The sequence below is a fragment of the Erpetoichthys calabaricus genome, chromosome 14 (assembly GCF_900747795.2).
Source record: "Erpetoichthys calabaricus chromosome 14, fErpCal1.3, whole genome shotgun sequence".
Lineage (NCBI taxonomy): Eukaryota > Metazoa > Chordata > Cladistia > Polypteriformes > Polypteridae > Erpetoichthys > Erpetoichthys calabaricus.
In genome coordinates, this window is record NC_041407.2 from 98827870 (window position 1) to 98842954 (window position 15085).

The following is a 15085-nucleotide window of genomic DNA, read 5'->3' on the forward strand; positions in this document are numbered from 1 at the left end:
GCCATCAATGAAGAAAAAATCAATTGATGGAATAACCTGGTCATTCAGTATATTCAGGTAGTCAGCTGACCTCATTCTTGGAGCACATACTGTTGTTGAACCTAGACCTGACCAACTGCAGCAACCCCAGATCATAGCACTGCCCCCACAGGCTTGTACAGTAGGCACTAGGCATGATGGGTGCATCATTTCCTCTGCCTCTCTTCTTACCCTGATGTGCCCATCACTCTGGAACAGGGTAAATCTGGACTCATCAGACCACATGACCTTCTTCCATTGCTCCAGAGTCCAATCTTTATGCTCCCTAGCAAATTTAAGCCTTTTTTTCCGGTTTGCCTCACTGATTAGTGGTTTTCTTACGGCCACACAGCGGTTCAGTCCCAGTCCCTTGAGTTCCCTTCGCATTGTGCGTGTGGAAATGTGCTTACTTTCACTATTAAACATAGACCTGAATTCTACTGTTGTTTTTCTTCGATTTGATTTCACCAAACGTTTAAGTGATCGCCGATCACGATCATTCAGGATTTTTTTCCGGCCACATTTCTTCCTCGAAGACGATGGGTCCCCACTATCCTTCCAGTTTTTAATAATGCGTTGGACAGTTCTTAACCCAATTTTAGTAGTTTCTGCAATCTCCTTAGATGTTTTCTCTGCTTGATGCATGCCAATGATTTGACCCTTCTCAAACAGACTAACATCTTTTCCACGACCACGAGACGTGTCTTTCGACATGGTGGTTTAAGAAACGAGAAGCAACTCATTGCACCAGTTGGGGTTAAGTAACTTGTTGCCAGCTGAAAGATAATCGCCCATGCAGTAATTATCCAATAGGAGGCTCGTACCTGTTTGCTTAGTTAAATCCAGGTGGCGACTTTTTTTTTTGGTCAGGCAGTGTATATATACTAGCTGTGTAAGCCTGTGCTATAAAAAGCTCCTAGAAACTGTTGAAATCATCGTCCATTTTGTGGACGTGCTTGCCCCCTTGTCTATCAGCGGGTAAGCAAGTTTGTCTGTGACTCGCTAACTTGGGGCTGCTTTGCTGGCTCTTTGAGCTTCATGCTGTAGCCTTGTACTTCCGGGGCCACCTCACACTCAAGTGTCACAAAGAATATTTGGTCCAAAGGTTCTGTGTGTGGATCACTCTGGCATCATCATGAGCAATGTAAAATACATTCCAGCAGGGAAACAATAAATTTGTGCACTCTGCAATTTGCATGGATGGATATATTTATTTATATTTATATATATATTTATATACACTGTATACATAGTATATACTGTATATATATATATATATATATATATATATATATATATATATTCTCTATTTTGTTTTTTTATCTCAGGTGTATAACATACTTAGAGAGTAACCAAAACCAGAGTCAAATTCCTTGTATGTGTACATGGCCAATAAATTTTATTCAAATTCTGTTTCTAGAAACTATTGAAATTGTCAGAAAAAAAATTGAAATGTAGAGATGTCAGATAATTGAAAGGAACTACTCTGGGCATCTCTCTCCTAGGAGGTTTTGTTTTACCAACGTGCTCACCTCACTTGTGTTTTAGCGGCGGGAGGAAAGGTAAAAGGGATACTATTTTGCTGATGTGCTCGCCTCACTTCTGTATATGTGGCTAAGCGAGTGACTCTTTCTTTGAAGGTTTTGTTTTGCCAGAATCATCCAGCAACAAAGTATGTGCTTTGACTGTATAAAGAAGTCTTGTAGGGCATAGAGAAATGGCATTGCACAAAAGACCATAAAGCATGGATTGACAACATGCTAAAAGGAGTGATGTTATCCTAGCTGGTGTGTCAGAAGAAGAGTCGACGAAAAGTACACTAATATTTGCCTGTAGCCTTCTATGAAGCACATTGATAGCTCTGTCATGATCTGAGGTGAGTTATAGCCGTCAGGGTAAGGATCTGGTCCAAAATCAATGGAATGATGACTGCTGAAAAAGAGAAATAGAGTTTGATGCATTGTGCTGTACCTTCGGGAAAAGGGCCTATTGGCAAAAATGTCATCTTCCAGCACAGTAATGACCCCAAACACAATTAAGACCTACATGGAATAAAAGGCTGTAGATGGAGTACTATAAGGATTAGAACAGCTACCCCAGAGCCATGACCTCAACATAAATGACAGTGTGGGATAAAGGACAGGGAAAAGAACGAAAAGCAGAGTAAAAAAAAAAAAGTTATGGCAAGCCCTATGACAAATTTCTAAGAATTTAGCATGGGACAATTAATGACAAATATGGGTTCTGTCCGGTGTGAAGTGTTGTGTGGGCATAAGGACTGGTGATTTGTGCAAATCGTTTCCCACATTCAGAACAGCAATATGTCTTCTTTCAGGGATTAATTTTTCAACAATAGTTTAGCTTGCTTACTTTTTTCTTAACACAGGAGTGAACCTTACTCTTAAATTGTGAAGTGCGATTCTTTTTCTGGAGTGATTCTTCTCTCAAGTGTAAAGTCTTATGTGGGCATGAAGACTGTAAATTTGTGTAAATCGTTTCCCACTTTCAGAATGGCAATATGGCTTCTTTTGGGGATTTATTTCCCAACAATGGTTTAGTTTACTTACTTTTACAGCACAGGAGTGACCATCATTTTTGAGTCCTGAAGTGTGGTTGATTTTGTGGAGTGATTTTTGCCATGTTACTGTTTTATTGTCTTAGGTTTGCTGCTATGACTCAGCGGACTACTGGTATTGTCCCTAAAAGTGCTTTCTTCTGTAAGTTATACAGAGTAATGGTAATTGGTAGGGCATCCAGATGGGCTTGGTATTGTTATGTCCCAAGATGCTAACACCTCATCATTTTCGGTTACTCGTTCTCGAGTGTCATTCCAATGCATCTCTGGTACGGGCAAGTTGGACATTTTGCATATTTTTCCAGTGAAGCAGTCTAGCAAGTTTATTGTATCTTTGTGTGTTTAAGCCTTCTGTCATCAGAACCTTGCAACCAGCAACTAGAGTGACTGTTTTTATCTCTGTTTTGACAGAATCGGTACTTACATGTTTTCCCCTTCTTTTCTATCATTGCCCTGACCCATCTTTTGTGCAGGTCATTGTCTTGTGCTGCCATTATTAGGCGCTCGTCCCTGGGTGTTAACTGACTGCCTCTAAGCCATCCATGGGTTAGCTCTTGATCTACGTATGGCTGGAGCAGGAGGTCTGCATACTTTTCCGCTATATCTGTAGTCTTTTCAATTGCTCTTCTCCTTCCGTCGGTCAGTCCTTTTGTTTTCTTGCTTTTGTTGTCTAGCCATCTGCACTGCTCTTGTTTGTGCAAAAGGTGAGGACATCTCTTGGGTTTAATTTCCTCAGATTTTCTTGGTGTGCTACCTAAACAGTGAACCTCACTCTTCAGTCTAATTGTATGGTTTATTTCTTACTCTCTTAAGTCTGCAGCAAGGGTTCAGCGTGACACCTGCATTATTCCTAATAAGGCTTGTTTTCACATTTCACAAGGAGTTACTGTAATTGGTAAGATGTCAAAATGGGATGAAAGATTCCCCTTTATTAGTCCTGTTGATCCCAGAACAACCGGCACTATTTCTGTGTTTTTTTGTCCTTCACTTGCCATATCTCAAATTGCATTTCTTGGTACGTTGCCATTTTATGAAGTGAGTAGTCGCTAGGAACTGATCCTTCTATTATCCAGGCTTTCTTAGACTGTTTTTCCTATCTGTTTTTCTGTCAGTCGGTATTGGTGTGTCCCAAGTGACTAACACCCCCTCATTTTCCATTCTGCAGTTTGGGTTGTAGTCCCAGTGTCCTTCTGGTGCTGGTAAGTTGTATTTCTTGCAGAATTTCCAGTGTGAATTCCTTTGTGGTTCTGAAGACTGCTACTCATTGAAAACTGATTGCTCAGAACCAGAATATGGCTTCCCCAGTGTGAACTGTTTTGTGGTTCTGAAGATGGCTCTTCTTTAAGAACTGTTTCCTACATTCAGAAGAGGAATACAGCTTCTATCCTGTGTGAAGTCACAGAATCGCTTGTCGCATTCTGAACAGCAATATTGCAAATTTATTAAAAACCAAAAAAGTGAAATCTCTCGTGCCTCGAAGTATTTTCAGTGAGTCGTATAAAATCAATTCAGCAGAGTGCAAGAGGAGAGCTGCAGCACAGTTCACGATACTGTCAGCAGCTTTCATTTCACATGTAGATGTTTCAAATGCAGGTGCACAGTATGGTTGGTCTGATGTTGTGTTTACATGCTATCAGACAGACGGTAAATATAGGTTTATCGAGTTGGACATTTCATGTGATTGCCCTACGAAACTTTAGCTAAAAGTCAGACAATTTGGAGAAAACAAACCTACTCAAATTCTTCCAGTTGTGATATACCACTAGCTTTGACCGAGTAAATACTCTATGTGATTCTTCTGGCCACATCTTCAGTGATGTTCTTGGATTCTTGGATTGGGTCTTTCTCCTCCATTTTACCCAGTTGAGGTTAATCAGGCCTCAGCTTGGCACCAGATAGTAAGTAGGCTACTTCACTCCTCATGGCTGTCCTGTGTTGAGCCACAGCCATCTAGAGTCTTCGGTGGTGCTGCTGATGGCTCTTCTTCTCTTTCTCCTTCGATGTTCATTAATCCACGGGCTCTGGCCATGGAATTGGCCTGTGAAACCACTGCATCCTATCTCTACAGGCAGGCACCTTGCTCTCCAAGTCTTCAATCATGGACCAGTCCCTCAGACTTGGGGAGTTTTCTCTTGAAAGCTTCATCCATACAGAGGGACTGCCAACTCTTACTTGGAGGCTTCATATTAGCCAATTGTATAAAATAAAAAAAAATTAACTTGATCAGCCAGGAATGCAATTTTTGTGGTCAAATTTCATTTGGAGCATGTGATATACTGTATATTAAATACTAACAATCCCCCGTGGCGACACCCACGTAGTAGTGAAACAGGACAGTGAGGAGGGCCCTGCCCAGCTTCCTACTCCTGACGTCTGAGCCTCTGTATCGGATTAGCATGAATATATCACTCCTGCAAGCAAATTATGATTCTTAGTGCGATGAAAGAAGTTGCAAAATCAAACGGAATGTTCAAGCAAATTATAGAAAAACACCCGATCTAAATCCCGTTAAGCAGTTCTCTCGTTCACTAGCTAAGCAGAGGTAAGGTACACGCTCCGAGGCTGGAGCGTGAGTGAGGAGGTCAAAACCCCCCTCCCCTAGTCCTACTATCTATCTATCTATCTATCTATCTATCTATCTATCTATCTATCTATCTATCTATCTATCTATCTATCTATCTATCTACTGCGTGTCTCTCGGAATAAATCGATAGCGCAAGTGACCTATGATACTTAGCGTGATGAGAGAAGTCATAAAATCAACCGGAATGTTCAAGCAAATTATAGAAAAACACCCGATCTAAATCCGTTAAGTAGTTCTCTCATGTAAAGCGGACAGACATACAGACAGACATTGGATTTTATATATTGTCACAATAACAGTCCACAGATTTCAAAAAGGGTTGGGGCAGCCACCAGTAAATTATGCCCTGACTGCAAATGGGTATTTTGGTTGAGTTGTTCACAGGTTGAAGTCCAAAACAGAACTGATTTAAGATTGCAAATAGGCCATTGCAGGAAGTGACATCAGCGGGATGGTTCAAGGGGTGGTGTGATTTGGCGGAAGTGATGTCATCAATAGCGCCGGAACCTGAAATAGCATTGTCTGGACCTGGAAGTGACATCATCAACAGTGCCGGTACTGGAAGTGATGTCATCTAAGGCACCGGGATCTAGGGGGATTTCTCGTGGATGGTCTGCAGAGGATTGAGGGAGAAAGTCAGTGCAGCTCGCCACCCCCTTGTCTGGCATGGTACTATTATTATTCAGGCCCTTTTACTGCCTCCCAATCGCACATGTGTGACAATATATAGAGATATTTTAATTTGCTCGCTATTTTCAGAAAAAAAAAGTTTATATATTATTCCTTTTTTTGCCAACCAAATAACAAATCAACAGAGTCCTTGCAATTCCTCAAAAAGTGAAACCGAAAATTCACACAAGGGCAGTGAAAAGGAAAGGTAAAATGTTACGAGTTGGACCTCTGAAAACCCCACTACTATGTGAACACAGCATGGTTCATGATCCTGATTCAGGTATCTTCTGTTTCCTTCCTGAATCATTGCCGGGGAAAAAGAACTCTATCACTAGTGATTCCTTTGTTCATCATACAAGTACAATACTGTACAGTAACAACACATTTATATTAGAAGGTATTGATTGTTTGTTTTGTATAATTCATTATTGGATCAGTAAAGCCCAGAGAATCACACGTAAAGTTTTTCTGTCCAACACACAGGTAAATTTGAAATAAGAAATGTACATGCCAGAAGTTATAAGTCACAGCGATGACGATAAATGCCACGGACTCCCACAGAACACTGGGAGAGTTGCCTAGGCAACAACTTGCCATTTCTAACACAAAATCGAGAATCCTGCAAGCAAACCAAAATGGCATCGCAGGAAAATGATAAATATTATTAAGATTTAAAAGCAGACAGACAGAGAGAAACTCATTTGAAAATCAGATTCCCCGAGTATAAATAAATCACCAAAAGATACAAAGGGACGGGCACAAAAAATTAATATAATGTACCAATTATAAATGTGAACAGAGATGACCAAAATAATTTTTGCCATTCACAGAAAGATCTCTAAGGAGACTCTGGATCTCCATCAATCCTCAACTGGCATTTTCTTGGAATTTGACACCTTGTATAACTCTTATTACTCTCTCTCTCTCTCTCTCTCTCTCTCTGCCAGGGCAATCCAGAAGCTGAATGGCTACCAGTTTGAGAACAATGCCCTTCGAGTCTCTTACATTCCAGATGAACAGTCAGCCCAGCAAGGACAGCAGAGCCCAGACAATGGCCGGCGAGCAGGATATGGACCCCGTGGGGTACCCCGCCAGAGCTCACCAGGGACTGTGGCTACTCCAAAGCACCAGCATTCCGACATCCCCCTGCGCCTCCTTGTACCAACGCAATATGTGGGAGCCATCATCGGAAAAGAGGGGGCAACCATCCGCAATATCACAAAACAGACTCAGTCTAAGTAAGTAGGCTGTTAGTGAGGGGAAGGGTTGTGTGGAGTTGGATATCTTAAACAATAAGGTCAGAAGATCATGGGTTCAAAATGTAGCCCTCGTCCAGGTGTCCCCCTTTTGGAGTCTGCTTATTGGTCTCATCTAAAATCCACCCAGTCAGACCATTTTTCTACAAACAACAATTGGAATCTTTTGTATCTGTATGCATTAACTTGAAAGACACTATATAAGGATAGGGTGATTGTGTGTGCCTCACAACACATACCACCAGTATAAAAAAACAAACAACTTTGTATTCCCTATAGCACCTTGGGTGCCTACAACCCCAAATTATCTTGCAAAAATGGAGCTATAAGACAGTAGTTAACATTTGACTCACAGCAAATTACATGATTTGCTCTGGGTCATACTGGGAACTGAACCAGCATCCTTGCGCTTCCCAGTCTCGCACCATAGCCATGGGAAACGATTTCACAGGAATTGCCTCCTAAAAGTTTAAAAAAAAACAATGGAATTCTGACTGGGGCGGCACGGTGGCACAGTGGGTAGCGCTGCTGTCTCGCAGTTAGGAGACCCGGATTCGCTTTCTGGGTCTTTCCTGTGTGGAGTTTGCATGTTCTCTCTGTGTCTGTGTGGGTTTCCTCCGGGTGATCCGGTTTCTTCCCACAGTCCAAAGACATGCAGGTTAGGTGCATTGACGACTCTAAATTGTCCCTAGTGTGTACTTGGTGTGTGCGTGCGTGTGTGTGTGTATGTGTGCGTCCTGCCCAGGATTTGTTTCCTGCCTTTTGCCCTTGTGTTGGCTGGGATTGGCTCCAGCAGACCCCCGTAACCTTGTAGTTAGGATATAACGGGTTGAATAATGGATGGATAGATGGAATTCTGACTGTAGGCATATATTCCTGGGCTTCACTTTTGAGACAAAATGATTAAGCTGATTTTGTTTTAATTTGATTGAATGTGCCCTGCTTAATAGAGAAAAACCAAAATGAATTAAATTAAAGTAGAAGCCTGATGGGTACCTGAAGTGGAAGACCACCGGGCAGAGTATTACAGTGGTGTGATGGCTGGCTAGCTGGCTGGCTGGTTGGGGTTTCTGATTCTTTGTCCCGCAACTCATTCAAGTCCTCTGTTTCATTGCAGGATTGATGTTCATCGTAAAGAAAATGCTGGAGCTGCTGAGAAGCCCATCAGCATCCATTCAACCCCAGAAGGATGTTCTGCTGCCTGCAAGATGATCTTGGAAATCATGCAGCAGGAGGCAAAGGATACCAAGACGTGAGTGGGGAGTTGTCCCATGGGACTGTTGGGGGGGCGGCACACATGTTAAGAATATAAGACGTTTGACAAACAAGAGGAGGCCATTCAGTCTATCAAGCTCGTTTGTTTAGCTAATCTCATTCAAATACTTTGTAAAGGTTGCCAAGGGTTCTGCCTCAACTACATGTCTCTTTACATAAAGAAGCGCTTCCTAGCTTAGTCCTAATTTCCACTGGTGTCCTCAAGTATGTGATTCACTGTTTTGTTGAAATAATTCTGCTGAATCTACTTTATCAATGCCTTCGAGGATTCGGAAGACCTGCACTAGATCCCCATGCAGTCCTCTGCTTGAAGATAAACAGGTTTAGTTCTCCGAGTCTGTCACAGTAGGACACAGAGGCGGCCTTAGGGGTGTGCGGGAGCCTAGGTTTGACCAACCCCACGCGGGGCCGGTTACGTCAAACGCTGTTTACCAGTGGACTATATAAACCTGTGTGCAAATTTAATAAAAATAATGTTAACATTATTTTTGCAAGATAACATACCAACTTTATCAAAATACAACAATAAAGTGCAATTCATAATTCATGACAATAGCATGACAGTGCAAAATGTGATGCGTTGTCATGTTAAAATTAGCAGGGCCTCTTCTAGAAAAGTACCCAAACTGAAAGTATACTCTTGAGTCTCGGTATGTGATAAGGGTTCCTCTTAGAAGCATCTTATATATATACGGGAGAATATACAGTAATCCCTCCTCCATCGCGGGGGTTGCGTTCCAGACCCCTCCCCCCCCAACCGCGAAAGGTGAAAATCCGCGAAGTAGAAACCATATGTTTGTATGGTTATTTTTATATTGTCATGCTTGGGTCACAGATTTGCACAGAAACACAGGAGGTTGTAGAGAGATAGAAACGTTATTCAAACACTGCAAACAAACATTTGTCTCTTTTTCACAAGTTTAAACTGTGCTCCATGACAAGACAGAGATGACAGTTCCGTCTCACAATTAAAAGAATGCAAACATATCTTCCTCTTCAAAGGAGTGCGCATCAGAGAGAGAGAAAAAAGCAAACAGTCAAAAATCAATAGGGCTGTTTAGCTTTTAAGTATGCGAAGCACCGCCAGACAAAGTAGCTGCGAGGAAGGGAGCAAGCATTTTTCAGCATTTTTTAAAGGAGCGACCGTATCCTCTAGGCCAGTGTGCGAACAGCCCCTCTGCTCACACCCCCTCCATCAGAGCGAGAGAGAGATAGAGAGAGGAAAGCAAACAATCAAAAATCAATACGTGCTGTTTGATCTTTTAAGTATGCGAAGCACCATGCGGGGAAGCATATCGCTTGCAAAGCAGCCACATGTAAGTAAGCCCAGCAAAGAAGGGAGCACTGTGAAGGTAATCTTTCAGCGTTTTTTGAGGAGCGGCCGTGTCCTCTAGGGGTGCGAACAGCCCCCGTGCTCACAATATATTTGAGGAGTTTTATTTAATACATAATACGCGCTGTGGTTGGGTAGCTTCTCAGCCATCTGCCAATAGCGTCCGTTGTATGAAATCAACTGGACAAACCAACTGAGGAAGTGTGTACCAGAAATTAAAAGACCCATTGTCTGCAGAAATCCGCGAACCAGCAAAAAATCCGCGATATATATTTAAATATGCTTGCATATAAAATCCGCGATAGAGTGAAGCCGCGAAAGTCGAAGCGCGATATAGCGAGGGATTACTGTATAGTAACTTGACAAATCCACTTGAACAGGACACGCGGACCTCAAAAGTGGGGCCCCTTTAGGCGTGGGGCCTGGGGCGGTGTTCTTTTTAGGGGGCGATATAGCTCCCTAGTTGGAATAAGTTCTTTTGCAATTGCGGCGTTTTAAGGAACCGAAAACTATATAGATATGATATTAAAAGGCGATACCTCTCCCATAGTGATACAGCGGGAAAAATCACATAAGATAAAATAACTTAGCTTTCTTTAATGACGATTTACGCAGCATAACAGATGGGATGCCTATGGCAAAGACAATACCAAGGTGGGATCTTGATCTATACAGTCTGCCATCTTTCGTCGCTGTGTTGAAAGGCTTTTCAGAACGGATGACGATATCTCCCTATCCGTCCATGGCTTCGAAGTATGTGGCTGCTGTCCAAGTCTTTATATACTGTCTTCTCCACGTGTAGGCCCTTACTTAGGTTCTAGACAAGGAAAGGAGATTTTGTGCTGACAGGGGACAAAATAGTATACACCTGTCTTTAGGCTGACTACACATTCCTCCAGCTGTCTTTGTCTATCTTGTCCTATGCTTGGCCTGGCCTGTACATGTGAGTGGATTTCTAAAATAATTTTTGTACAGAAAACAGTGACATTAAACTTATACAGTGGTACCTTGACATACGAGTTTAATTCGTTCCGTGACCGAGCTCGTAAGTTAAAATGCTCCTATCTCAAATCAGTTTTTCCCCATTGAAATTAATTGAAATGAGATTAATTCGTGCCAGACCCCAAAAAAAACACCCCAATTTTTTGTTAAATGTTTTCAACATAAGAAAAAAGTATTGTTAATGAACAAATATTGTATACAAGCAAAACACAACCTAATACATAAAAGAGAATCTCAAGAAATAAATAGATGTTGGCGAAGCCGATTAGCGAATTGTAATGTTTTTTTTCTTTCACTTTTGCTTAACTTAATTTTCTTCTTCACTAGTTTTTTTCTTTTTGCCACGCTTTCCTCACTTTCATTCTCAAGGCGTTTCAATAGAAACCTGTCCAAGGAGCTTTGTTTAGTCCTCCCCTTTAGAATGTTTCTGAAATGAGTTAAGCAATGAGGTTAAATAGCGCCGCTGCACGATCAGTTGCACCTTTTTCAGGGTTGTTTCTTTTCTTTAAAGTTTGAAACTTTTTCCCACATTGCAAACACTTCCTTTATCTCACTTTATGAGGTAACCTCCTCCGTGATACCGATCTCCTGCAGAATCTCCGTATGTTGCCGCGTCTGTAGTTCCGTCAACTCCTCCGTCGTCAGTTCCTCGGAATGTGCGGTGACAAGCTCTTTGATGGCTCGTATTTCAAATTTTGGCTTGTAACTCAAGGCAAATAAAATCGACCTAGTGACGGCTCGTATCTCAAAAAACTCGTACGTTGGGGCACTCATATCTCAAGGTACCACTGTATTCTTATTACAGGCGGTCACCCCACTTGCCACCCCCAAATGCCGCTCTTGGTAGGACATGTCCTTAAGTCCTGGGATTCACTTGGTTGCTTTCCTCTGCACGCTTTCAGGTGCTGCTCTGTCTTTTTATTGTAGCACTGTGACCAAAACTGCACACAGTGCTCCAGATGTGGTCTGACCAATGCATTAGACATAGTCTGAGCATAACGTCCTTCAATTTATATTCAAAAGTTTTCACGATATTACTTAATTACTTCTAGATCTTCCTTAGAGGATGAGATTGTTGAGTCAACTTAAACCCCGAAATCCTTTCCAGAGGTTGATTCCTGTAGGTCTGTGTCTTCCATAATTGACGTTCCATTTTCCCAAGTCTAGCACTTTGCACTTTTCTTCATTAACCTGCAAAGGTTAAAAATGGAAGATTATTTGTGCCAAAATGAAATGTAATCCAATGTGTTTACAACGTTGACATACAACAAACACATAAGCAGGTGGTGCATTTCATTTTGGCACAGTTTTACTGTGTCATACTTAAAAACATATCAACCAAATGATCGATTGCTTTTCACTATGGCACCCAAATTTATTGTCAGCTTAAAATTCAATTAAAAAAAAAACATATCATGTTCATAGATCCCGTGCTGTAACTAAAAGGAAAAGCAGACGTATTGCAATTTGCTTAGCGGTAGCTCTGTGTGTATTACATTTCAATTCGAGTCCATGCTTTAATTGCGCCAACACTAAAAGGAATCAAATGACCAACCAACTTCAAAAAGGCGAGGCAACAGTTGAGGAACGAGATGGTCCACTTCTAAATGTTTCTGTGTTCGGCCAGCGAGCATTAGTTTAGTCAGTGTGGACTGTGGAGTCGTTATCTGAAACAATTGAAAAGTATGTTTTAGGTCTCGATGAGAAAGTTTACTCTTATGGTGCCTAATGCTGTTTTCGTTTTTGTACTTGTTAAATTAGTCAGTGCGGTTAAACTTTCGAGGCGTGGGTTGTTTGCGATGTTTACGAAGTACTGAACATTTGTTAGTGACTCCAAACTTGGTTTCTTCATAGCTTTTTATTATATGTAAAGCTGAAGTCCTGACTCTCTGTGGGTCATTAAAGATTACTGGACATCTTTTGAAAAGAGCAGGGCTTATCCCAATGTCCTAGCTAAATTGTTCATCATGGTCCCATCCATTCCAGCCCCCTAACCATCCTCTGTCTCTAATTATCTCTCTCTCTTTCACTCCTTCACCACATAATAGCTAATGTGTGGTGAGCATACTGACACAATAATGGCTGCTGTCACATCATGTGGGTGGGTGCTGTGCATTGGCAGTGGTTGAAATGGTTCCTCTCTGTCTTAAGTGCTTTGAGTAGCGAGAGGAGGCGAGCATCCATGTTATTATTATTTTATTATTGTTATTATTCCCTCTGTGACCACCAGATATTGTTTAGTTTCTCCCTTCTTTTGTCACGCAACAGAATGAAATTTTTATTGCTTCCATCTGTTCAATGAGGCGGCGGATCCTCTGCCTTATCAACTCCCTGTTCGCCTTCTTTACCAAGTGCAACACACTCAAGATTAGAACACCTCTTTTATATCAACTGTTGATGCCCCTTAGCCCACATTTTGATGTGGATTGGTCATTTGATTACTTTTAGTTTGGAGCGTGGTCTTGAAATCAAAGTGAAATACATGTGGAGCTGCTGCTAAGTGAAATGCAGTATGTCTGCTTGGCTTTTAGTTAAGACATGCAGTCCACAGACATGAACTAAAATGCAATGTGCTTCAGTATTGTACTGACCAGAATATTGCATGCTGTAGTGAACAGCAATTGATCATTTGATGGATACATTTTTAGTTATGACGTGATAAAACTGTGCCAAAATTAAATAGCATATGTATTGCATTTCAATGTAGTTAACACATTGGATCGCACTTAATTTTGGAACAAATAGTCCTCCGTAGTGTGACCACAAGGGGGCACCACTGAGCCCAAACCCTAATACAGTACACTCCCAAAATTTGCAGGAGCACCCGCGAATTGTGAAAAACTGCGAATTATCCATTCATCCATCCATTTTCCAACCCGCTGAATCCGAACACAGGGTCACAGGGGTCTGCTGGAGCCAATCCCAGCCAACACAGGGCACAAGGCAGGAACCAATCCTGGGCAGGGTACCAACCCACCGCAGAACTACAAATTATGGATGTAGTTAAAAAATGCCTATTGTTATAGTTTAAACCCTAAATATGCCCCCAAAACACTTTAATTTCATTTCAACCGCAGCTTAATACATTACCTAAAAAAATGAATGTTAAGGTAAAGTTGTATACTGTACAGTATTGTACTGTGCTAGAGATGTAAAATACCGATGTTACCGCTATATGTACTGTAATTCATGCAAGCGTGTTTTCATTGCCAGAAGCCTTAGGGCTCATTTATACTTCACGTCAGAACGTGTACACACCCGCATCATGGCTGCCACGCGTTCTGAGTGTTCATTTGATGCGTCCTCTGAGCAGGTCCTCAGAAATTAACGCGACACATGCGCGAGTTGCAGTACCAGCAAAAAGTCAGGGGGCGCAGTGTGCTAAAAGTTGGAATGAGACGTCAGAGTCTCTGTTTACTATCTACATGTGACAGAAAGCCGCTTTGCGGATCCTATGAGATCAGTGTGCGCGCTTCGATATTTGATAAATGGTTCGATGTGGTGAAGCAAAATGCCGACATACAAATGTATTCATGGTGCTTTTATATTCAAGCGTTGCATATTTCCGATCGTAATGACACGATACGTTTTAAAAGTCTCACATACCATCTTCTATGCTGTCTTTTTTTCTAGGGCTTCCTGTGCTCCTGACAGCAGCGAATCGCCAGCAATAGATCGCCACACTGAGCACATTAATGTATGATATTCCAACTCTCTGCACATTTAGAATCCTTAGATTTATACTTGATATCACTTTCATGATGAAAAGCATTAAAATATGTATATTACATTTTACAGATAAATCGGTAATTTTGTTTAAATAATGAATACTGTTAATAATTACACACATGGGGTGACAGTGGCGGAGCATTAGCGCTGCTGTCTTGCAGGGAGTCACGTCGCTGATATTCCCTGCCTGGAGTTTACACGTTTTCCTGCTGGGTTTCCTCAGTGTGCTGCAGTTTCCTTCCAAAGATATGCAGATTTGGGGATTTGGTGCCACTAAAATGACGCTAGTGTATGTGTGTGCTTGTATTCACTTTACGATGAGCCGAGGCATCGTCCAGGGATTGTTTCTCACTCGTGCCCAATGCTTGCTGGAATGGACACATCCCTGGATTTAATCAATAAGCATCCTTTTCAGAGATATTGCGATAAGGTGTCATCGGAATTTAAAGGGTGTTCTAGGCAATTCACAACACAGAGAAGCCGAACATGTTCTCACCGTGATAATATCTCGCACAGCCACCTGGCAGATTCCTCCAGATTTACGTAAGTACGCGCACAAGTATAAACACTTCAACGCTTGTGTAGCAGGAGCGTCCGCTGCAGCATGCGTCGCATTGCGTGAAGTATAAACTCCGGCCTAA

At 41.8% G+C, this 15085-nt stretch overlaps 1 protein-coding gene across 1 annotated transcript in view; it reads left to right on the forward strand.

Moving 5' to 3' along the window:
* Positions 1–15085, forward strand: part of igf2bp1 (insulin-like growth factor 2 mRNA binding protein 1) — a 162684-nt gene that overhangs the window by 121212 nt on the left and 26387 nt on the right. Inside the window, 2 exon segments of the mRNA XM_028819218.2 lie at positions 6797–7087; positions 8223–8357. Coding sequence (XP_028675051.1) covers positions 6797–7087; positions 8223–8357 — 426 coding nt within the window.